Source organism: Botryllus schlosseri, chromosome 5, assembly GCF_051294905.1.
Source record: "Botryllus schlosseri isolate E-star chromosome 5, Bs_hap1, whole genome shotgun sequence".
Classification (NCBI taxonomy): Eukaryota; Metazoa; Chordata; class Ascidiacea; order Stolidobranchia; family Styelidae; genus Botryllus; species Botryllus schlosseri.
In genome coordinates this window covers 15,029,844-15,055,725 of record NC_137240.1, presented here as the reverse complement: position 1 = coordinate 15,055,725, position 25,882 = coordinate 15,029,844, and the positions used below count along the sequence as shown (strand labels likewise).

The window sequence follows — 25,882 nt, the reverse complement described above, 5'->3', positions numbered from 1 at the left end:
AGCGCATGTTTTGTCACGGTTGGCGCGTTATGAGTCAGATCAGATGCTGTTTTCTGAAGTTTATAACGATTACGTTAATACTATCCCAGCGAGCCCAGTTTAGATACGATCGACTCGAAGATATCCGTTCTGAAAAGTAAGTAATATGACACCACCAATAAGGCAAAGAAGAGATTTGCAAACATCAATCCACTGTTTCTGTCACGCTTGATCGAATTTTTACGGGCTCTAATGAAATAAATATACTATAGCTCAGTGTATACTACACAGAACAGAACACAGGGCTGGGATATAACATAAGATTATGTACTCCAGTACTAGCCAATGCCCAATGGCAGTGTATATTTCGCTGTTTGACGGCTGTGGCTGTGTAGAGGATGTAGATCTGCTGTAGTTTCTTTTCACACCTTTTGATGCCATGCAAGGCTTTGTGTTTTGTTTTGATGAGTGTATTCTGTCCTCGAATACAGGTTGTCAACGCAATACATTTAGTACCGCCGTACCGGTCATTTGCCGGTTACTGTATAGCTTGGGGTCTGTGGAGTGTACCGCAGTTGAACTTGCTCTTGCGCGTCTCGTGGATTGAGATTCATAAATACAACCTTTCGAGATTCATCAAAGCCCGTGGGTGCACTTTCTTGAACATAATGAGCAGCGAAGATGCAGATTGCGCAGTTGACAAGACATCTGATGATGAGGTATGATTCCACTGCATCCTTTGCAGTTAATGTATTTTTTATCACGAACCAAATTATTTTCTGAATCCGCGCCACAATCCAACACCGTCGCAGTAGTAATGTCATATGATACAACGCTCACAAATAGGATCCTGGTGCCTACTTTTTTGAGCAGTCATTGAGGTCACTGTCTATGTCCATTGTCCATGTCCAGTGTGCAGGAAATTACCAGGATAACAGGTACCGGTATTCAAACAAACAAGGTACGGGCTAGGATTGCTCTGTGTTAGTGTTGTCATGTTGTCACTGCTCGCTAGCTGTCAATACTTACAAATCAAAATCATGAGAACGTGGGTTTATGAGATAACGTCATTGGTATACAGTTCAAATGGAAGTCGATACTTTCAGATACAAAATGACACAGTTAATGGTGGCATGCTAATCATACTGATATGGCAAATCCAAATGGGAGTGGGCTTTAGCTTGACCTCAAACTATTTCTTTTCAGTTTGAGGATGCCTTGGTTGACCTGAAGATTCGTCATGCCGAAGGTGACACGGAGATTAAAAAAGGCATTGAACTTGCAAGAAAAGCTCTTCATCTATTCTTGAGCAATGAGTTTAGTCAAGCAAAAGAGCTACTTTCTAAGGAGTGAGCATAATGTTGAATACAAACTTCAGATATCCTGTATGAGGAATGAGCGTGGCTCATGTGAACTAAAATATATTGAGCCCTAATGGTTATTAGAACTATTGCCATAATTATATCATGTATATTTTTATCTTTAATAATACTACTATAATTATATGTAAATTTTGATTAAAATCCATTGGCCAAAAGTGTAGCAACACTGTGGAGGGCTGGTCGGATACACATACTTATCTAAAATTCATCTGTGCAGCACAAAACTTCAATATCGTAGCAATATAGATATATACATATATGGATAATGGATATGTTCATATTACCTTACCAAATATATTCCAAGCTATTCGACTGACTCTCTCACACTGAAATTACTTCGATTCGACTCAACTCAAGTTCAAGTAGAAACATTGAGTTTCTCTACTCTGCGAAACTAATTCAATACAAATGAAGAATGGGTGCCTTGAAATGTACGGAACTGGTTATGACAGACAGACATAACCAGCGGTTTAAGACTGCATGTTGCATATTTTACTCTTGAAATTGAGATTTCTTTATGTCATAATTTCTGCGGAAGACCGAACAGTGCTGCATAGATGTGTATTCTCGAAAGTATTGTGTGTGGGTGTGTGTGTGTATGATTACAGTACATATGGCACGGCGAATTTCAAACCTAGATTCTATAAGGGGGATGTAGACATGGTTTATTATGATAATTTCAGGGGCGATCAATTCATTGAAATAGGAATTCATACTTTACTTTGTCCCAAATAAGTTGTCGTAGCAAGGATGCTATCAATGTAAAATTACTTGAGCAATTAGTGGAAGTAGTAAAAGTATTATTGACAAGGTAACAGTACTTGAGTTTTGGCAGACTATGGTTGTTGAAATATTTTATATTTCTGTAACATTTTGTGTGATGTTGTGTCTTTTGTGATCATAAAAGATTTTTCATTGGAATCAGTTCAATTGGCTAATCAGTTTTTGTTAAACCGTGCAGCTAAACTTTTAACCTGGGATACTGCATTGGCTCTCAAATGCTGCTTGATGCAGTCCATTTACTAGATCACCATATGATTTCAAGCTGAACTGTCGCCACTTGAACAGTAAATTGTTTCCATCATCTTTTCTATATTTCAGATATGGGAAGAATTTATATAGCACCCATGGAACTGCTGTAATAAAGTTTTTGGAGGCGTTGATGACATTTGAGGCTGTGAGTGACCCAATTGTTGTGAAATATCATTAGCCTATATTCCCATTAGGCACAGCAGCCTACTTTTGGTATGGATTTATTTATGAGTTTATGGTACGGTAGTCAAATCACACTATGTATGCAGGAGAAATTATGATGACAGTATTTCAACAACTGGGCAGTCAATGTAGTGGGGATGATATTTTTTGCCTCGTGTTGGTACAAAGCAATCACTGTGTTGAGCTTGAAAACTCGTAGACAAAACAAACAAGGGTTCTCTCAAATTTCATCAGTGTGTTTAGCTGCAGCATGCAGCATATTTATAATTGCACCGAAATTGTGTAATACTGCGTGGCAGCATATACCTTCAAAACTTTTCGATTCTCCACCGTTTGATTGTTGGGATGATGAGCTTGCGTGATAGCCGGAGCTGGAGGCAGTATTTGTCTGATCCCCATAAATTTCATGACCAGATTGCAGCTGAACTAGTATTTTCTTAGTGTTGGTTATGGTAGACATACTGACAAAAGGTCAGCCAGATCAACTATTCTGATCTCCCACCCTCATCTCAGTTGAAATGAATTTTAAATATAATAATATAATCATATTCCGTGACTGAAGTATTCTGACTTCCCGCTCCACATCTTGACGTAAGCAATTGAGTGTTCTAAAATGAAAACTTAGCATTCAGTTTATATTTCAGGATGACATCGCAGCGGCCATGCAAAGCTTAAAGGAGACATCATCATTGCTTCAAAAGTACGACTTATCAGACTCGTTTCCCAATTATGCAACGGCCCGATGTCTATGATTTTCAAGTGCATTCTGATGCTGTCGTTGTTTTTGACGTAATGTCAAAATTTTTCTTCTAAACTACGGAATGCTTTTGTGAGCAGCATCGTCAATATTCATGGAATCGATGAATAATTTAGGAATTAATGCTGCTCCTAACAGTTCCGGTCTGACCTTAATCGTGAAATTCAGGAAAACGTCACTGGTACATTGATTTCCTTTTGTGCGATTGTGTGATGATGGCCGTGAAAATATTTTTTGAATTATCCTTTTGAGAATTAATTCATTTGATTTGCTCATGTATCGATTTGGTGAGTGAATCGGTGTAAACCAGTGGTTCTCTGGGGGCTTTACCAACCTGGAAGGGGTAACTCTGCTACAAATTAGGCTATGGGGCCGCCGTGATAATAAACCGGGCGTAATGATTCCTATGAACTACAGAAAACTATTTTGGAAATCGCCTTAATTAACAACTCCATGTATGGTATTGTGGTGGTGCCTGCAAGTCGCAAGTTTAAATGCTTCCATATATCTACTCTCCAATCATTCACAAAATATATTGTTCAATTGCTGTATCTGGTTCGTTTTTCATTTGTAAATATGTTGCAGGTACCGAAGAAAAGAAGCTATTACCACCAGCATTGGAAAGGCGCTTGGTTTGACAGAGTCTGCTGAACTGACCGAAGGTAGCAGGCTTTTGACTTTTCCAACGAGTGTCAACATTTCATGCGCGACTTGTTGTTCTAGAGGAGCTTCACTCAGAGCTTATATTTGCCGAATGTCTATTTTTCCGGTCTACGTTGACTGTCATCCAGGTAATCGATCCTTTAACGAATGAAGTTTTGTTGGCAATTTTTTCGTTGACCCTTGTTAGTCCACTGTTTCCGGTGCTTAGACTTTAGAGTTTGCTATTTGCCAAATTATCCTCAGACGCGGTACATCTTTTCACGTCAAATTTCTGATTCCAAACATTGCCGCCAAAATTATGAATTCCGTTGAAATTTCAACTTGTAATTTTGACTTATTTTTTCCTCTGTTTTGTGGACATTGATTCGTATGATAGTTTTCAATAATTGAAGATCCTTTCATTGTGTGTTTTAGAGTTGTTCTAATCTCTACTATGCCTCACCCGAATGACCAGCTCTATTTCCTCAGTGTGTTGTTTGTTGCTAGCAAATGCAAGTAACTCAATGACGAAATAATCAAAGACTGACATGGTTATGGCTGAATTATGAAGTGATTTCAACTCATCTTATGACTTAAAAGCATAGTTGAAAGCAATTTTCAATGTACTGTGCCGGTTAGACTGGCATCAATGGCACTGATGTTGGAATAATGCAGGCATGCATGAAAATAATGATAGCAAATACGGATTTTATGTGGATTCTGGTTTCATTGAAAGTAGGCTGTATCTTGCTTCATAAAAACTTATCCGCATGCGTAAAATTTCACATTGTCGAATCTTAAGAGTTGAATACCGAAACCAAGCTCACTTCATGACGAGAAATCATTTGATGATTACCAGGGATTACCATTTGACACTGTCTTACCATCACAGAGGACGTGAAACCACGATTGACTTTTATCACAGTATCAAAATCATGTAGTTTGGGTGGCACCCATGTTCCTAAAAATGGTCCTTCTTGTGTAGCGACATTGTACTGAAGCGCTAAAGTCATAGGTGTAGCGTACAAATATGATAATATTTATTTTGGTACATGTAACTGGCATTGTTTTCAATCTGATTGTGTGATAGGTACGAATTTGAACATCGTGATTTATTCCTACTATATATGATGTCGTAATGAATGGGCACTCGAATACTCTACTAGGCTTGACGCGTAATATTAAATTCGGAATCGAATTGGTCTGACACTCGATATTGTAAGTACACTGCACAGCCCTATGTGACAAATGCGTGTTTCCAGACACTTGAGCAACGTCCACATCTTTGAGATGCTCGATGGTGATTTTACACTATGGCTCTTTGTTGCTGACAGCAGATGTCTCTAATCATCCCGGGAAACACTGCAATGGATGCGATTGTCGCCAACTCCGCTGTCGCTTGCATTTCAGGACGAAAATCTCATCAATTTTATAAAAGGCGGCATGAAGATACGACAGTCTTACCAGACTTACAACTCTTGTCACAAGATACTGAAGAAAATCGATTGGGGCGCCGACGAAATGCTGACTCATTTCGCCGGCGGCATCTACCTCGGATGCGGGGCGTTCAACGTGGTACGTGTGCTCTGTGTTGCGTGCGCGCTGTAGAAGTTACCAATGTTCGCCCGCTCGTTACAGTATATGTCCGTCTTACCGCCGCGGGTGCTGTCGCTGTTGGAATGGGTGGGATTCGTGACTAACAAGAAAGAAGGTTTCGTGCAGCTGGACAAGGCTTATCAGTTGGACAACTTGCGGAGCGATTTGGGAGCGCTGTACCTGCTCGCTTATCATCTTTTTATTGCCCAGCAGACCGGTATGATATAGTACACTATTTGGCTGGGATAATGTGTTGTCGTGGTTAGAAATGAATTCGGTACTTGGCGGCCCTTAATCGTAACCCTAGCCGAACTGTAACGCTAACCTATGGCTATACCAACAAGGTAGCGTAATGGTGAAGCGTCCGGCTTCTTGATCGGTAGGTCGTGGGTTCGATTCCCGGCCGGATCAGACCAAAGATCTGATTAGTAACACTGGTATCAATGACTTCCCTGCTTGGCGCTCATGCATTACTGGGATAGCATGGAGGGGTGGTGCATGCCTTAGAAAGCCGTAAAGGCTATATCTGCACTTCCTTGTCCAGCGGCATATGCACATCATGCACTCATGGTATGCATATGCACAGATCGTGTGTATGTGTATCATGAGTCGGTGTATATGCCGCAAAAACATCAAGGACAAAAATAAACTACGTCCTTTCCTCCTATCCCCTAATAGGAATACATACATACGAATTACGGAATGCCGATGCACCAAGTGCCATACTGGTACATCACAATTCACGCTTACATTCAGTGAAGCATTCGTATTAGAATTAATTAATAAAATAGTGATGCAACGCTTTCATAATAACAATACTTACTACATTTTTAATGCCAAATTCATCAAGGGCCGAATTCACTGGCAGCCGTTGTTTCTATCGAAAAGGTCATTTACTGAACAGTCAAATAGGGTTGTCTCGACTTGTAATGCTTTGCGGAGTTGTTTCGGCAACTACTTTTATTACAGTGTTCATCTGTTGTATCCGGTAAATTGTCGCCCTGTACGCGAGGAATTCATTTTGTTTTGTTTCTCGATCCCGTCGGGCATCCCGGCGTCATTCCAGATACATAACTGTTTCTGTGGTCTATTTGCTTCGAGCTAAGCTGCAACTTCATACCTAGTTGTGCCTAAAGAGTGCTCTTTCTTCACCCTGTATCTAAGTTGAAAAACGGTTTGGCATGTCAAATTTTCTTCCCTTAACCTAGTTGTCGATTGATGGGACTGGATTTGATTGCTTATGTTAGAATTGTTGAACCTTGTGTCAAATTTTCTATGTATAACATTACGTTGGCAAGTAAACAGGATTGGATTAGGTTGCATGAATATGTTGGCATGGGGGCAGCCACTGCCTTGGAGTACTGCCTGTTTTAATAACCTGTATTTATGGTTTGAACATAGCGTGTGATGACGGTCACTGACAACAAAATGAATTTCTAATTGCCCGTTAAATTTCAGCATGCTATGAATGGCTGCAAATAACGAGTTTGTTTTAGATCCAATTTGTTAATGTTTCACCAAGTAAGGTCTCCGATTGTTAGCTAACGGCGCAAGGTTAATTTATACCGAGCTACATTCATTTAGGCTTGACTTTTCACTGCGGTATTGTTGCTGTACCTATATTATCTTCTTCCATGATATCCTTTGACAGTATTGTTATCACTCAGAATAGTAATTGAAAGAAGACACAATTTCCTTTTGTGTGGTTAGCATTTTGGCGTCACTTAACTATCATCCCTCCTTTGGTATTACGAATTTTTTCACGGTCTCTTCATAATCTGCTGCGTTGTCCTATTTGCTCTAGATATCAGGGTTTAATTATAGGATATTGGTTTCATGTTTGGACGTGATAACCGTGTTACAGTGTCACCGGCAATGTACAATCGTGTGGCAATCGTTGATACTGCCTTTTAGTTTCACATTATACCGTAATATGCATCTATCTTGGTTTGCTACATCCTGCAGACTAGATATTATGCAAGTCATGGCTAATGGGTGTGTTTGTCTGAGACTATTAAGCAGCTTCCCCACATGACTATGGAAATTTATATACTAAATCGCTGAGATAGCAATCTACCACTACAACACCAGGAGACTTGGCCATTAATAAGCTTAGTAATTTTAGAGGTCTGTCAATGGTAATTGTATGTACACTGGTCTTTTAATGATAAAATATTTTCTAAAATTTAACTTTTCGAATGTTATGTTGAAATGTGCAAGTGTCCCATCATTCCTATTTCCTACTATACTGTCACACCTTTTCTTCTGAATTATTGATCTGACCGCGCAGAGCTTTCTTCAGCAATACAGCATAAGTAATGTTCTGGCTTGGTGGCGCCTGTTGCTGTGTCGATGGCATTTTAATCTACGTTTGAGTCATTCAATTGGCATTGCTTTATCGGAATTCATGTAAAATTTATTTCTGGTTAAATCCATGCTGCTGATCGCGAATCTTATGATTAGATTAGATGTTTTCATTATCGTTCCCGGATTTTCAAATTAAATATTTTCATAACCGAATCTTGCATTTCATTTGCGTCACGCCACGTCTCAATCTCCGAGTCGGTACAATAATATTAAATATACATTGACACAATAAAATAATGCTCCTCATAACCTATCTCTGGAGGGAGACAGTCTATAACAGGGGTCACCAACCAGGGCTACTTTTGGGTAATGATTGAAGCGGCGGGCTACCATTTACTCCCGCCGTTCACCCACAACACACTGAATTTCCGCTTTGATATTCATAGCACTGGGCAGGACTGGACATCATGTTATCTGTTTCTATAGCAGTCAGTGGGAAGCCTGGCATTCTATGATATCAACTAGTGCGCTGTACTCTGGTATTTAACTTGACACTGGAATTCTGAGTGAGTGTACCAGATGTGCATTAATTAGGCCTAATGGTGTTTTGTGTTTGTTTTTGATGAAGTTCATGTCCGAAAAGGCTGATTCACAACGATAAGTTGAACCATAGACGCTTGCAGCCTTCATAGCTGCTGCGCATACACCACTCTACTTTTCCGTATCAACAATGCACCAAACGTTTGCTGCAGACTTAGGTGGGTCTCATTTTGCAGTGTTACAATTTCAATCTCCAACTGTTCAGCATCCAGAAATGAAAAGATATCATTATACCGGACAGCAGCAACGATTACAGAACGCTAGAAACATGGTATATTAAACTGCGTTGAGTGTAACAGAAACAAGCTGTGCCAAAAGATGCAATACGTATTGGGTATACAGATATTGAAAATCTGCTATTACTTCACGGTTATCTGACTTCGAATAGTAATATTGTTTACTAATTTGGCATTGTCCTGATCGTCGAGCTATCATAACGGAACCCCCCACCAATTCAAGAAGACTGTGGACGGCATTCCGTCATGTCACCTTTATAGGCAATGCGCCGTATCTTGAGTTTCTGGTGATTCTATCACATATATACATCTATATATTACTAATTCTAATTGAAAATATTTTCAAGTGTTTATATATGTAAGTTACATGTTAGTGTGTTTTAAACAAGAAGAGCTGAATAAATAAATCTATAGATTTAATAGCTCACGAGTAATAATCTGACGAATATTGGTAAATGCTGCTATTCCACCTATTTTTAGAATGGGCTCGCGGGCTACTCATCTAGTCCTCGCGGGCTACCTGGTGCCCGCGGGCACCGGGTTGGTGACCCCTGGTCTATAACAACCTTGCCTCAGCTTCAATTTGAGTCGATAGCCATTGACTTTCTCACAAAGTTTGTTATAAATTGGTGTCAAACATAATTAGAGCTAAGAAAAATCGAGTAGGTTCGCCCCAAGTCCCTAATGATTCGATTTTGAATCGAGTGTGAGGCATTGAGTATTCGAGTATCATTTATTATTGATTTGTAACAGTATGGATAATGTGGAAAGTTCAAATATATACCTTTTATGTGAGCACAAAGGAAATAATGCCAGTTCTCTTCTCTTCTTGGCGGTACAAAACTTCAATGTACAATTGAATGGTATATTCGTATTGAAATGAGCTCGAATATTTTCGGCTTACACTCGTCAGGGGTAATTGTCAGCAACTAGTAGAGAATTGGAAAGAACATAGCATATCAACAATCGTCTCACAAAATATGACGTCACCAGCATGAAATTTTGAATAAGAGAGTGTTCAATGTACTATTTTTAGATGGTGCACGAACTCCTTTTGTTGACACGGCCTTGGCTGGTGTATTTTGATAAAAGTCGACTTCATGACACACATATGAAAGCGTGAACGCCCCCTTCCGACGACGCGAAATCTGTCGTCTTGATAATTTTTCGCACAAGCCGGATTATCCACTTATGCTTGCCGATGGCGGAATATATGGCCTTAGTTTGCTTCACATCCAACTTGAGGGGATGAGTCAAAGATTTGGTTTTTTGACCATACCGGTACCTATTTCATTGCACTTTGCGTCGGTGCTGTTGATTAATCACGACTTCACCTGACTCGAATTACATTACATTACAATTTATAGTGGGATTTGGATTCATTGTGCTCGTCCAGAATGATGATATGCATGTCAGCCGTCATGCCGCTTTATTTTTCTTTCAGCTGCTCACGACGAAGACCTCGAGGTCGCGTCCGTTCTCGTCGATAGGATGCTCAAAATATATCCGAATGGCGTCTATTTTCTCATGTTCAAGGGAAAATTAGAGGAAATCAGAGGGAATTTCACAGAGGTATGACGGCGGGCCTCTTGGAAATTATTGGCAGGATTTTTTATGATTGCGTTTCGCAGGCCGTGACGTGGCTGGAAAAATCCAGCAAGACGCAAACCGAATGGAAAAACTTCTCTCATATCTGCTACTGGGAGCTGATGTGGTGTCATGCTTTCAAGCTGGATTGGGAAAAAGCGTATGAGTGTGCGCAATTACTACGGTATGAAATCAATGGCAATACCCCTGTGATAATATGTATTGATTCGTGTATTATGTTCGAACTACTGATTGGTTTGATTGGCTTGTGGTAGTTTGAGATTGTATCATGTATCATGCTATCATTATGCGGTTGATTTCTGTAATTTGCAAAGCTCTGCAGACTTTTCAGTGCAGCTGTAGGAGTACTCGCACTGGTGGTCATTAGTCACTTGTAGTACTCTAGTATAGGGATTCTCAACCTTTTTGATCTCACGGAATGGTAAACATCAAAATAAATGCTGCGGACTCGCACACCTTCAATAATGAAAAATAACTAAAAAGTAAATGTTGGAAACTTCATTTAATGCTGCCTTTCGATATTAGACACGTTATACTTGGTTCTGTTGAAGTTTCTGCTGGGAAAAGCGGTGTTAAAAAACACTAACTTGAGTTGGATTGCTCTGTTTATTTTGAAAGGAATACAAGTTTGCTGTTTTGTAGCCTATATTCTACTGCTAAATTGGAGCGTCGAAATTTAATGAACTTTGTTCAAACGTCTTCTAGCTTTCGCATATTAACTGTTCCTAAACGAGTTGCAGACTACTTTTAATCATTGTCGTACAGATATACAACACTTGCAGCAGCATTGTGGCGCACGTTTAGTCTAAAGCAGACTCTGAACTCTATATTATTACAAAATGCGGAAACATATGTCTAAAATTTCAAAATCTATTCAAAATTCTAAGTTTCATTTCTCAAATTGATGACAAGCAAGCGTCCAACTTCATGCATTTTGGAACTGGGACATAAATGTCGAATAGGCCTATATTTGGGGAACCAGCTGAAAACTCGTCACAGACCGGGGGTTGAGAACCACTGCTCTAGTTGATGTGAAAGTGAAGCCGAAAATCTCTACTCAATTACAAGTAGCAGCGACTTCAAAAACTTCTTCAATTGGGAGTAGAATATGATGATCAGAAAAGTATGCAAGTGAGCAGTCCGGACCGGTAGATTTGGTCGAGGGGTCACGGGGTTTAGCCATTCATCGGATGGGGTACATTCAAAATTGGGCGCTTCTTCGATATACCCTCGAGATCAAAATTTATAAACGGAAAAATAAATTCTTATTCGTGTTGGGATTGGGATGGAATTGGAGTTGTGGGTGCTGGATATTAGGGTTAGGGTTTCGGTTTGGGTATCCTAATATTAGGGTTGTGGGTGGGAGATATTAGGGTTGTTGGGGAGGGATATTAGAGTTGTGAGTGGGAGATATTAGGGTTGTTGGGGAGGGATATTAGAGTTGTGAGTGTGAGATATTAGGGTTGTTGGGGAGGGATATTAGGGTTTTGAGTGGGGGATATTAGGGTTGGATTATGGCGGATGTTAGGGTCGGGGGTTTTGGACGCTAGATCTGGGATTTTATCACCCCTAACCCTAATATACGTCATTCACACAACCCTTATATCTGTCATCCCCTAAGCCTAATATATCTCACCCACAAACCTAATATCTCTCACCCACAACCCTAATATCGGGATACCCCAACCATAACCCTAACCCACTTATAACCCTAATATTGCGTACCCAAAACGAAAAAAGAATTATTTTTCTGTTTATAAATTTTGATATGTTCAATCTCGGGGGTACATCGAAGAAGCGTCCAAAATTGCAGGACGGATCATGGCAGATAACGCAATGACCAATGACACCACGATTAGGTGCGAATACCATTCTATGCTGGTACTGTGGTATCTCTAGCCTTATGACTACGGTGCACTACAATCTGCCATTTTCCAAGGTGTACAGGTTGTACAAATCAATCTCTTTCCTAAGGTCTATACTGCGTGAGTTACCGCGTGACAAAATCGAAAAACATTTCTGCTGTTAACTCTGTGTTTTGCCTGCTGATTGCAGGGCGGAAAGCAACTGGTCGAAATGTATCTACGCGTATTTGTGTGCGGTTTTTCTAATCATGCAGGAAGACAAAAACGACGAAACGCTAGCCAAGATCGACGAGCTTCTGAAGTAGGTGCCTTTATCGTATTCGATGTAACGTATGGTAACAATTGGCATTTCCGAGTGTTTGCAAATTTTGTATGCATTCGAAACGCAGGATAGACATGGTGTGTTGCATCTGAATTTCAGGCGTCATGAAAATATCTGCGATGCGCAATATGAATTCTTTCTCTCTGTCATATAGCGCTTATAGTAACTGATGGTAATATGGAAAAACTTCCTAAATCCTGTTGGCACTTGCTAGACAGTGTACACTCTGTACAGTTTCTCGGAATGGCCTTAGGTTATATTTGTATGTTGGGAAAGACTTTGACGGTACATGCCAAATGATGAAAAGGTAATTGTAAGATACAATATTTGAGTTATTTCATGCCCTGTGTGGCCGTGTTCTCGCAATCCGATAGTGACAGCTGAATTTATTTCAAGTGTTGATAGTAAAGTAACCTCATGAATTTCTACCCAAGTAAAAGTAGTAATTTGCAAGTAAGTGCAAATGTAAGTATTCTAGGTCTAGTTTTTCCTAAAAACTGAAAATTATCAAGTAGATGTGGGAGTATTGCAAAACCGTAACCCCTTAAGAAACCAGATCGGACAGATCCTACGGGAGCTCTCTGAAAAGTAGAAGTACGTTATTACTGAATGCTGTATAAAAATAAAGCTCCTCGAATTGCATCTTAGACGCTCGCAGGATTGCATTTCCGTGTTCGCGAATGTTTAATTTTGGCTTCCTCGTAAATGTAACAGCCAAATGCTAGCCAACTCCACAAAATAAGATCCCCTTGCATCATAGGGAAGTGCCGAAAATGAAGCAGAGAATCGCGGGCAAGAGCATTCCCATGGAGAAATTCGTGTGCAGGAAAGCGCGGAAGTATTTCGAGCAGGGAAAGTTTCTTATGGTTCCGGCGCTGGTAAGTGTTGATACGAATTCTTTGATGATATTAGCAGGCCTGGGCAAAATCATGTACCTAACTAAGTGATTCGATTGTGAATTGAGTATCAGGCTTCTTTCAATTTGCTTTACATACATGTCACAAGGGTTTAATGTCCCTGTCTATATAATATATCGATATCGTTTACTTCGTAAAATACGCATGGCCAAAACGTGAATTTATGTTTAATCTCGGCTAAATTTCAAATGACGTATTGCGCACAACCACACAAAGTATTGTTTAATTAACCGATAGCAATAATTTTTTACGCAATCTAGCTGTAGTCCTGTATTGCTTTCTCGCGACTGTATAGACTACGGATCTCATAATCGTTTATCGTTTGCACATGTAATGTTAGCACACGCATTTAACATATGCGTGGCTGACGTCGATTTGCATGTGTGCATACACAGTTCGAGGTGTTGAAGCTGATGATTGTTTTCGCAGCTAGATGAAACATTGATACGTAGATAAGCTCGAGTTTTCCGGAGCTAAACTCTCGAGAAATACTGAAATATGTCAAATTCTTCAAAGTAAGCAGAAAATTCTGATTCTCCTGTCAAAATTTTCAATTCATCACAACATCCATTGCGAGAACACATTTTTTGTAAGTCCAAGATCTTTCAGGGCGCCTTTTATCAGGAGCTATCGGCACACTAAAGGCATTTAACTGATTCAAAAGGGAAACCATTGCGGCAGTAAGAATCAGAATTAGGGGCAATGAAATGGGGATTGTAACAATGGCAACAAAACGCTTCAAAGCATGTGGTGTAATATTAGCAGCCATGATAAAGGTAAAAGCCACAGATGACATATACGAAACAAACTAATGGGAGATTTGTAGGTTATGTAGGAATTCTTTTTGTTTACATAAACTGAGATCAGCCAACTAAATAATTGTTGATTCCAACACCCTTGAATTGAACAGGAAGTACCCCTTGCAATGATGGTGACCATGTCATCATTATAGTTAGGTGTTCGAGAAAGATTCTCACTCAAATTCTGACCTGTCTACTAAGTGTGTGCTGTGAAATTGTCATATAAACCTATTTTTGCAAAATGGTTTACGCATGTTTTGTTGCAATGAGAGCGACTACAAGTTCTGTACCACGGACGATAAGTCTGCGTTGTATCGAGTGAGCGAGTTTTGTGTAGATACTCATGCCAGCAAAATTACCGTCAACAGGAGATGCTGTACGTTTGGAACGGCATGGCCATGCTCGCCGGCGGGGCGGAATTTCGTAAAAAGCATCTTGAAATTATCGAGAGAGAGAAATCGAAGTTAGAGAAGAGGAACGAGCAAGAGAAAGGCAAAGGTAAGGGTCTTTCAAGATCGTTGCACGTATAATTTATGGCGCCTTAAGGTTGTTGCATTCCTCCGCTTGCTGTCTAGATACGAAAAAAGGTTCCTGCGATCCTGAATTCAATTATTTCGACGATTACGGCCTGCTGCAACTCTTGAAGGGCGTGTGTCTGAAGTACGGCGGCCAGCCCTTGCAGGCTGAGCTGTGTTTCGCCGACGTGAAGGAAAAGTAAGTTGTCTTGGTTTGGGGTGGAGGCCCGTTTACAATGGTACCAATTTGGAGTGAAGCAAATATCCTTGAAAAGAATTCAAAAACCTTCGAGTGGAATAAATTTGGCCACATGAACGTACTGTTTGCTGGAATATCAACAGTTGTATCATCAAATATGACGTCACCGGCATAAAGATTCGATGTAATCGAGGCGAATACATTGGTTACGCTCTATGTACTATTTTTAGATTATACAAAAACTCTCTCTGATGGAGAAGTGTGTATTATCTAAAAAGAACGCATGGATCTTACGCCATCTATTCGCCACGAATATACAAACTTTTGCAGGTGACATCATAATTGGTGATATCACTGACGCGTGTCAGCAGATAATATTTGGGTTTATTTCAAAATGAATATGTTCTTCGACTTGTACATTGAAGTTCTGTGTCTCTTCGATTACGTTGTTCAGTATCGATGGAAAATTATGTCACGTCGTTTAAAACGGAAAATTCCTGGAGGCAAGATGTCCCCGGTTACCGCGCTGCCTAACTTATTCAAATTGTGTCCAGATATTGTCTTGTCTATGGGAAGCGGAAGTTTGAAAATTCGATTCCCCGCATGTGACACATTGACTATTTTGTTTGGCAATTGTGACATATTCACTCGTATACTGATGCAGACTCTAACATAAGCTAAATTATACTTGTAAACTCCCAGTATGGTGGAAGTGTTTTACAATCGGTGAGTGCATTGAAATTTACAAACAGCAGAAAAACAACTTTTCGTGTTAATTGGGCCAGTGGTGTAGAATGTTATGTTCCAGAGAAACACCTCGTGTTATATCCGCTGAGACTGATACAAGGATTGCTAGAATTGAAGAGCGATTGATTTAAAGAAATGCTGACCGCTTCAACGCATCTTGTTTCAGTCATAAAGGCATCAAGAAGGACCATTATGTCACACCGTTTGCTTGTATCGAGTTGGTCTGGATGTTTATGGACCAAAAAAGGTTCGATGAAGCCAGAACAGCGTTGAAGAGTGCAAAGTAAGTACATTCGGTTAGGTTAGATGTGTTCGCGTTTGGGTTATTACTTTTCAGTATCACCATTAGTATTCCAATTCGATTGATGCTGTGTCTGACTCTTTGAGATACTCTGAACATGTAACAGTGCCAATCTGTGTTCTCCTCATAAGATTCTGACCTTGATTTAATGCGTGGCTTTTCAAATCTTTTTGAAAAAGGTTTTCGCATTGTTCACAACTGCATTGTTCATAACTCGCACCAAGTTTTATGACTCAAGACTAGGACGGCCAAGACTGGCATTTCATTGTAACTTTGAAGAATAGTAAAGTCGCGACATAATTGGTACTTCGTCTATCAGTCCTGATTCTTGGAAAATTGGGCCAGAAACGATTAAGACGGAGGAAAATAACGATATTATGAATGCAAGCCATTCTATATCACTAGAGCAGAGTTGAAAAAAGTGGGTTGAACTGGATTGAACTCAAAACTGAACAGTGAACACAATAACTTGGACTCGGATTCGAGTCAAAACACTATGACTCGGACTCGACCCTCTACTCACTGACTTGGACTCGGTCTTGACTCGGTGAATTGAAAGTGACTTGACTTGACTCCAGTCAAAACTATAAAAGTGAGATTGACTTGTAACTCGGAACCTTGTGACTTGGTTACAACCCTGCTGTTAGCAGTCAATGGGAGATTTCGACTTCCGAAATCGCAAAGTGGTTGTGCAATTGTGCATCTTAGCCACCAACGTAAATTGAATATTGGCACCACAAATAGGTGAAATTATCAAAATAAATTCGGTTACCGAAGAGAAGTGGAGAAGTGAAAGTAGTAAACAACCCCTAGATAAAGTAGTGCAAGTAGGTTTAGTGTACTCTAAATAAGTAGAATTACTTAGTTACTGGCCACCTCTAGTTAGCACTACAAATGTTCCGTTGAGGAATGCGCTGTAGCCTATTATCAGTAGGGCAACTTTTTTTACAGAATTTTTTAGAATGCTGTTTTAGGGTGTTTGAAGGAATCATATAGTGCAACTTTTTGCAACTTTTGTCCATTTATTTTCATGCAACTTTTTGCAACTTTTTCGATTTTTCATGAAAGTATTTTCGATTTTGGTGAAATACACGGCCAAATTCGACTGAAACACCGTCGATTAGCACCGAAGTAACGCTTTTACGGGTATTTCGGGAGCTCAGCCGGAAAATTGACGTTTTTTTAGTCAACCCAGCAAAATGTAGTCTTTTGCAACTTTTGTCAAAAATAAATGCAACTTTCCACGGATTTAACTGCAGCAAAAACCAGTGTTGGGATCAAGTCACTACCTTCGAGTCACGAGTCATTTCGAGTCATTGCACATTTTAACTCGAGTCAAGTCAAGTCAGTCGATTTTCAAAGGTGACTCGAGTCAAGTCAAGTCACTCGACTTTTGGAGGGGACTCGAGTCAAGTCAAGTCACGAGTCAAGTCACAATTCAAGTCAAGTTGCCTTTTCGAAGTATGAGGCATGATAAGGTCATTGCATTTTGCTAGCTGTCTGAAATACAGATGGAGTGGTCATTGATTTTGAACCGATCAGAACGAATATAGAGTTAAATATATACGCAAAAGGCGCTGTATCGCTCACATATAAGTAGAACCGAAAAACCTCAGTTTATAGTTACCAACCAAGATAGAGAATAGATACGAATTGATAAGATGCAATACATTACACATTTACAAATCGATATGATACAATGCAAGCCTGCGCCAATGGTTGAGGACTATATAAACTATATTCGAATTCAATTTCAATATAACAATAGGTTTGGTTAAGGTAAAAACAGAGAACAGAATTTACTTTACTATACCAGTTAACGACAACGTAAGCCGTAAGCTTCGATAACTTCGTTTGCGGTCAATTTATTTGTGAGAGAACAATGGAGTCTCAGTAAAACGCATGATCATTAAATGATTGGTCGCTCTCACGGGTTACACCAGTGTTTAGCGAACAATCCGAATATATGCAAGATACAGTGATTTTGATCGACACCGATTACTTGATGACTTGAAATTGACTCGTGAATTTTGCTCCTAGTCACGAGTCAATCCACATTTCTGATAGGCCGAGTCAAGTCAATTCATTTTAGCAAAGTGACTCGAGTCAAGTCAAGTCATACGGAAAAGTTGACTCGAGTCTGTCAAGTCATGACTCGAGTCATCCCAACACTGGCAAAAACTTGCCCTAGTTATCAGTTGTTAATTTGTTTTAGCTATCGTTGGTACTCGTGAAAGCATTCGCAGTGTAGGATTAGGACTTTGTTTATTTTTGTCCGCGATGTTTCGCGGCATAGACACCGACTCATGATATACATACACACTATCTGTGCATACGCATACCATCAGTGCATGTTGCGAATTTACTTCTGGATAAGGAAGGGGCAGAAATAACCTTGTAAGGACTTCTGAGACTCGTACCACCCTCCATGTTAACCCGATAATGCTGAGCGGCAAGCCGGGAAGTCTTGAATACCAGCGTTACTAATCCGGTCTTTGGTTTGACCCGGCCAGGAGAGCTGACCGAGTAGGGAGCTGTAATAGCACACCACCCATTATGATGAAATTCACCTCATCGTAAATTTTCATCTCGTCTTCCGCACGTTGCAGGCAAGACTACAAGCACTACTCGCACGAATCCAAACTCCACTTTCGAATGCACTCGGCCCAGACCCGTTTGAACATTGTCACCGGCGGCAAAAAGAAAGACGCCCAGCAGAGCAACGGTAACGGGGTGGCCAGGCAGAATTCTGAGGAAGGCGTCAAATTTTAATTTTTTTTTCCCAATCTCAAAATCTATGTCATATCCAGTGATTGACGTCTCTTCGCGAATCAGCTGTCTTTGTCGTCGCATTTAATCTTTTCGAGAGCATATATTTACTTTTCCTATTCGAGCGAATGATTTTATTTTGGTTATTTGGTACAGTGATTTAGTAGCGTATGAAATATTTGTTATAATTCCTTCCCACTATCCAGCACTTACTTCACGTATTAACGTTTCCGATCATCCGACGGCGGTATTTATTGAATGCGGGCGCCCAAATTTTTTTTATGTAAGCCAGTTGTTAATGTTACGAGCATTTCAGGGCTAATTCTTCACCCGTGTTTTTCATGTTTTCATCGCTAGGTAATAGCTGCTCTTTTGGAGTTGATTGGGCTGATTGTATTTTTTGTATCCTTGTCGATGCGGCGCAGTAAGCGTTTGCGCTGAAATTTTAGTCTGATAGCATAAGTTTTTGGTAGTGTCCATTTTAAAGTTGGGGTGTATTGGTGTCATTACTTTTTTCTGACTAACCTGGACCTGAATGCAGAGCTCAAATTGGGTGAATAATGGATGCTGGCAACGCTGGATTTTCTCTGTGAAAATATGGGATATGCTTATGATAATCAAGATGGTTCACCGACATTTAGCATGTGACACATGGAAAAACGACACTTGAGCATCTGAATTTATGAACCCAAAATGAACCCTTACCCTAACCCTAAATCTAACCTAAATGTATTCCAACTTCAACCCACAGGCTGATGCGTCGCATGCTCTTATGTCCAGTGCGCGTACCCACCGAGATAGGTGTATAATCCTCATTTGAATTCAATTATTTGTTACGGAGCATAATCTGAAAATTAGCGCATTTTTGATTGTCGAGCGTCAATACGTAACCGACTATGTGAATGATAACAGCTCTTTCCCGTTGGTAATTTATTTTCTTGAAGCGTAATTCCTTTTCAATCCAATTGCGATTTCAATAACCTTCATTTTTTGCCTTGTTTGTTTCTCAACCGTGCGGTAGTGATATATGCCCCGTTGTCTTCCGTTCGTGAATGAGTTCCCAAGCAAATCACAATGCACTGAACGGTACGCTGGAAATTTTCAGTATGTAATAGGCCGTTTTGATCTATATATGCTGCAGGGTAACCGATATAAGCGTGGTAGCTTTACATTGTGCGTGTTTGTTTGATTTTTTAAAAATTACCTCGTTTCCTTCAATTCTTCAACTGCACTGGAATGTATTGTTCAAAACACGTGCTCATCCAGCTATTTCCTGGTATCGTAGCAGGTTTATTTTTGCGCTAATTCTACAGATAAATTCAAGCAAGCTCCACTACTCAACACTTGATTTTGACGCGGTCGAGTTTGAAAACGTGGTCTAGACGCAAATAACTTACACAATGGCATCATGATATCAATATACAATCAAACACAGACACGTCATTAATCTATGACGTACTGCGTGCGTCGTTTCGTGCTATCTCTCTTTTTGTTTGATATGATACTGTGTCTTCTCCAATTATTGTGTGTCCCTAATTCATAAAACTATGTCTATGCAAGATTTTAAACGACTCGCTTGTATTCAGTTGGTCGTAACTTGTGCCATCTTCAATTGGTACGGAAATGAATGAGGCGTGATCTGATAGTTTTTAGGTTTCCCTTTGACCAGTTTGATGATCTTGGCGTCTGGCAGATGGAGTCGAAAATTTGGAATGAGAGCATTATTTGTTCCGCGTCTGGTCACGCTGGTGCTAATTACCCCTGTGCTGTTCTCAATTAATATTTTCTGGGTTGAGATATCTTGCTGTTGAATGTGTATGGGGCCAGTGATAGACCAGTGTGCGCTCTGCAGCCTGCTGAGGCTTAGCACACGAATAGCGTCATGAGCACTGGCACCTTCAGTATCATTCGCTGTCCAGATGCGGTATTAGCGGTCGTGATTTGTCGTTGGTGACATCCTGGTGTACAATTATTTTGTCTCTCTGCACGCATTGATCATACCGCGGTAGTGTGTATATGCAATCGACGTTGAATAAAATTTTTGTGAGCAAAATTCGTTTTCGATTTTGTTCTGATATGAGGAAGTGTTGGCGATGTTGGGGGTGGTCTACATTACATGGTGTAGACCGGGAATTCTCAAACGTTTTTAGACCTTCTCCTCCCCCCTTAAGATGATGAAAAATACGAGAACGAGCACCCGGAATGCTTGCAATCCCAACGGATACTTTTATGACATGGTATAGTTTATGACTGTTGAGAGCATTCTCAAATATGACATTCGGAGTCTACACATAGCAAAAGTAATGAGGTGGTGGTAAATCCCGCGAAATAATTTTCAGGTTAATATAATGTCAAATATAAGTCATGTGCGCAGCGGTGGTTGATGGCATATACGTACTCCAGCGATTTCGGTGCCCAATACTTTTTATTGCGCGACTTGAACTTGGGTTCAAACGTATCACCATCAGATAAATTAAAAACCAATGTCTCGAGCCGAGCCGCACGTTATTCAAACATAGGTACTTATCAAGGGACGAACAGCGCAGTAGCTTCCGATGGAAACCGTTGTAAAAGGAAATGGAGATATTGTTGAATAGGGTTACCATATTCTGAGATCCGAAAAATACACTTTTTACAAGTCACAGAAGATGAAGTAGCATTCAGTAATATGGTAAATTTGGAAATGTCATTGCTAATATTGATGGGTTGACTAAAAATAGGTCATTTTCGACTCGATTTTCGTAAGACCCGTACCAAGTATAACACTGGTCAACAAAATGAAAAAGAATTTGGGCAAACATTCAGTCATCTTGATATATTTCCTAACCATCTTGTCGATTAGCAAGGGGAGAGGTTCCACCAAGACATGAAAACAACAAAAGAAAAATATCAGGGCGGATGAGATGAACAGATTATGGCAGACTACTGCTGGAACCTTTCGAGAAACTGCAATACACTGCTTACAGGCGAAAATCGTACAAAAAACAATCATGCTTTAAAATAAATTAATAATACCACATTCCGACGGATTATTTAAAATTTGCAATAAATGGTTGACGTAAAACTGATTGAATCAATGCCACGTTATTTGAGCATCTAGGTAAATAGGCCTACTTATTTATGTACATGATATCCGTGAAAGTCTGTACCTATGATAAAACGAATACCCCTAAATATAGTGTTGTTGCTTTATTTTGATCTAAAAGGGTCTTCCGTGTGTAAAAATAACAAGTAGATAGAATTTATCAACTATGTAGCAGTGTTGGGATGACTCGAGTCACCCTATTCGTATGACTTGACTTGACTCATCGTCTTTGCAAATATGACTTTACTTGACTTGACTCGACGTTTCAGAAATACGGATTGACTCGTGACTCGAAGCAAAATTTACGAGTCAATTTCAAGTAATCGGTGTCGACTAAATCGCTGTATCTTGTATAAGTTCGGATTGTTAACGATACGCTGGTGTGACCTGTGAGAGCAACCAATCACTCAATGATTGTGCGTTTTACCGAGCCTCCATTGTTATATCAAAAATAAATTGATCACAAACGCAGTGATCGGAGCTTACAGCTTATACGCTGTTGTAAGCTAGTAATAAAGTAATATACTAACAATGCATCTCTGCTCTATACACTGCTCACAGTGTCTCGGGTTCACTTTCACCAACCCTCTTGTATTATTTAAATCTAACGAATATGGTCCATACGTTTATAATTGCATATCGTGGATATGTAGGTGGGCAGTGTATTTCAGCATATCATTTTTGAACTTTCTGAGGTTTCGTATGTCATCCTGTATTTTGGCTGATAATTGTAGACTGGGGCTATACCGCTATTTGCGTAGTTTAAAATGCGTATGGGTGAGTGATACATCGCCTTTTCGCGTGTATAATCAACTCTCTTTTCGTTCCTCGATTAAGAATTAATGGGGAATCCATCTGTATTTAAAACAGTTAGCAAAATGCAATGACTTTGAATCATGTCTCGTAGGCCTACTTTGAAAATTCAACTTGACTTGACTTGACTTGACTTGAATTGACTTGACTTGACTTGACTTGACTTGACTTGACTTGACTTGACTTGACTTGACTTGACTTGACTTGACTTGACTTGACTTGACTTGAATTGACTCGAGTCACATAAATAAATCGGGTGACTTGACTTGACTCGAGTCACCTTTGAAAATCGAGTGACTTGACTTGACTCGAGTCAAGATGTACGTACAATGACTCGAGATGACCGTGACTCGAAGGTAGTGACTTGATCCCAACACTGCTTTATAGTACGACTGAGCCGATTTTCTATCCAGCCATTACAGCGAAAATGGGAGATTTTGGTCAAAATAGCCCCATGGGTTATCTCCAGAACAAGAGCCAATTTGAAAAAAAAACTATGGTCATATAATAATAATGATATAATAATTTATAGAGTGCCGAATATAACAATATATCATTACTACACTAGGGCGCTGTACATAAAAGACAATAAAATATAAAAGTAAATGATATGTATAAAAGACGAAGTGCATAGTTGTAGGGCGGAATGAACACTACTCTAGTTCGAACGCTCGTGTGAATAAAACGGTCTTGATTTTGCGTTTGAAAACATATAACGAGTCACATAGTCTGATAGAAATTGGAAGATTGTTCCACATAATGGCGGCCGAGGAAGAAAAGGTTCTCTCGCCGTAGGTCGATGTTCTGACTCTTGGAACGGACAAGAGCTTGGGCGACTGAGAACGTAGCGCTCTTCCGGGATTATACATTGTCACTAGCTCACGAAGATACGCTGGTGCACTTCCCTCCATGCATTTTAAGACGTAGAGAAGAAGCTTGTATTCAGACCTAAATTTCACGGGTAACCAATGAAGGGATCTAAGAATCGGTGTTATGTGATCACGCTTCCTTGACCGAGTTACCAAACGAGCAGCGATGTTTTGGATCTTTTGTAGCTTGTCGATGCATATTCGGAATCAGTGCCTTTCAGAACCCCCAACACCACTCTTACTTTGTCTGCCTAAAAATATGTGTTGACCAGTGTACTCAGTTAGAGTTGACCATTTTTTCAGCAAACCCTGTTGTCGAAATCCAGATTTCACATCCATTATGGCATTTTTTAGTTGTCTCTGTACGATCGAATTGCGAAAAAGGAGAGCATTTGGGCGTCCTCGTAGGACATTTTAGATTTCTTGAAATCGGAGGACAAATCCTCCTAAAGGAGGACATAATTATAGTTACCCTATTGTTGAGTCCTAAGCACAATGAGCACACAACTGATCAGTGTAGGATGGCTAATCGTCTATAATATTTAATAGGCCACTATGATATCAGTTTTGTAGAAACTGATTTTCAAACTTGTTCCAGTTCAAGTTTTATGAATGAAAATTTTCACTCGCATAGTGGCGCTATTTAGCGAACGCTGCAGATTGTACTTCACAGCAATGGTTCTGAGCAACGCCGGACCTTGTCAACTTTCCGGTCGGTCCGCCAAATATGCAGCAATTTTATTCCAAATTGCAAAATGTAAGAGGTTGGAGGCTTGTCGATTATTTATAAAATCGTAATTTTGAACGATTTTCGACGTGATTTAGAACACATGGCCAACTTTCGACTTATCCCACCATATTTTGGAATCGGGAGCGGAGGACACTGTCAAAATTTTCAAACTTACAATACCGGTGGAAAATCCTGAAACAATTTTTCCCACATCGTAGTCGGTTGACTAAAAAAAGGTCAACTTTCGCTTAGCTCCCGACATACCCGCCAGTTCCGCCTGAGCGTCGTCAGTTCAGTGCTATTTTATGGTATCTCGGTCGAATTTTGCCCTGTGTTTAACCCAAAATTCTAACGGAGGGAAATAAAATCTCAAAATGGAGGACATTTAGGCGACCTCGGAGGACATTTTAAAAAACGCGATAATGGAGTACAAATCCTCCTAAAGGACGGATGGTAACCCTACAATATGTGAAAGCTGAAAAGATTTTCTAAACAAATTCGCGATGACAATTTGGCGAAATTTGACATTGAAATATAATCTAGCAAAGGAAAGTTGCAGACTTGCAGACAGAAAGTTGCTGTTCTTTCAAAACCGGGCAGTCAAAATAGAGTTGGTGGTTTCAAGAGTACGAAAGAGACAGCGGCAAAATCCTTTTTGTATTAAGTTTCCTATTCTCTGTTTTGAGTTGCATGCTTTTGTCGTAATTCTGTCCTGGGTTAATTTTGATTTTTGGAAATTTCACCGGTTCTCAAAATCAGTTTTCAAATTTTACCGGTCCAAAATCCGTAAAGGTTGGAAAACACAACTGTGCAGTCTTCATATGGAATCTTTGTGCCGTGCATTAAAGGGATACGCTTCGAGAGCTAAACCTTAATGGCGTATGTGGGTTTCAATCTATTAGAACAGTGGTTTTTAACCTTCACCAAGCCGCGGAACACTTGCCCTAATCTGCAAGCTTCGCGGAACCCCACATTTTCGCCGAGTCATAAGTACTAAAATCGACCGCACAACAAATCTGACAAATAATAATCCCATACATTACTGTAGATTAGTGGTGCAGAAAATGAATTGTGTATCAACTAGGTGTTATAAGAACATTACCAAAGTATAATTTTCATTCATAACGAAAACGTTAAAATGAATATTTATCGCTAATCAGAGTGGCTTCAGCTGTGCCCTTTTAGGTACCAGTTCAAAAATGCGAGGCTGCACCTTGAAACGGGTCATAGTATTGTTAGGTGGAAACGCAGCAGCGTGATGACAATTGCTTATTTAGAAATGAGCATAAAAGTATTGGAGGTGGATTTAGCATTTGAGGATGGGGTAACGGGGTTCCACTTACCGTGAACATGCGTCAGGCACGTTGCTATCAGCAATAAGTTTTATCCTCAAATCACATTTGCGTGCATTTGAAAATTTTACTGGGGAAACCTAGATACTGTGGCACGGGGAATTCTAGATATATGTGCATCGTTTCCTTAGCTATTCGTAATCAATAACAATCTCCCTGCTTTGTCGCATATGTATAAGATTTTGAGCGGATGGATGCTGTATCTTGTCATGAGATACCATAGAATTCAATTTGGTATACTATAACTGCTTTTGATATTTCTTATTATTAACTGTG

General features: G+C 39.9%; 1 protein-coding gene across 1 annotated transcript; it reads left to right on the top strand.

Moving 5' to 3' along the window:
- Positions 1-288: 288 nt before the first annotated feature.
- LOC145439781 (tetratricopeptide repeat protein 39B-like) lies at positions 289-20,810 on the top strand. The gene is made up of 16 exons (XM_080317401.1): positions 289-698; positions 1,186-1,328; positions 2,463-2,538; positions 3,221-3,276; positions 3,919-3,995; positions 4,057-4,124; positions 5,386-5,550; positions 5,614-5,788; positions 10,159-10,286; positions 10,346-10,485; positions 12,378-12,488; positions 13,270-13,387; positions 14,595-14,724; positions 14,802-14,940; positions 15,854-15,970; positions 18,598-20,810. The coding sequence occupies exons 1-16, from the start codon at positions 414-416 to the stop codon at positions 18,758-18,760; spliced, it is 2,091 nt and encodes a 696-aa protein (XP_080173527.1). The 5' UTR covers positions 289-413; the 3' UTR covers positions 18,761-20,810.
- Positions 20,811-25,882: the final 5,072 nt, after the last annotated feature.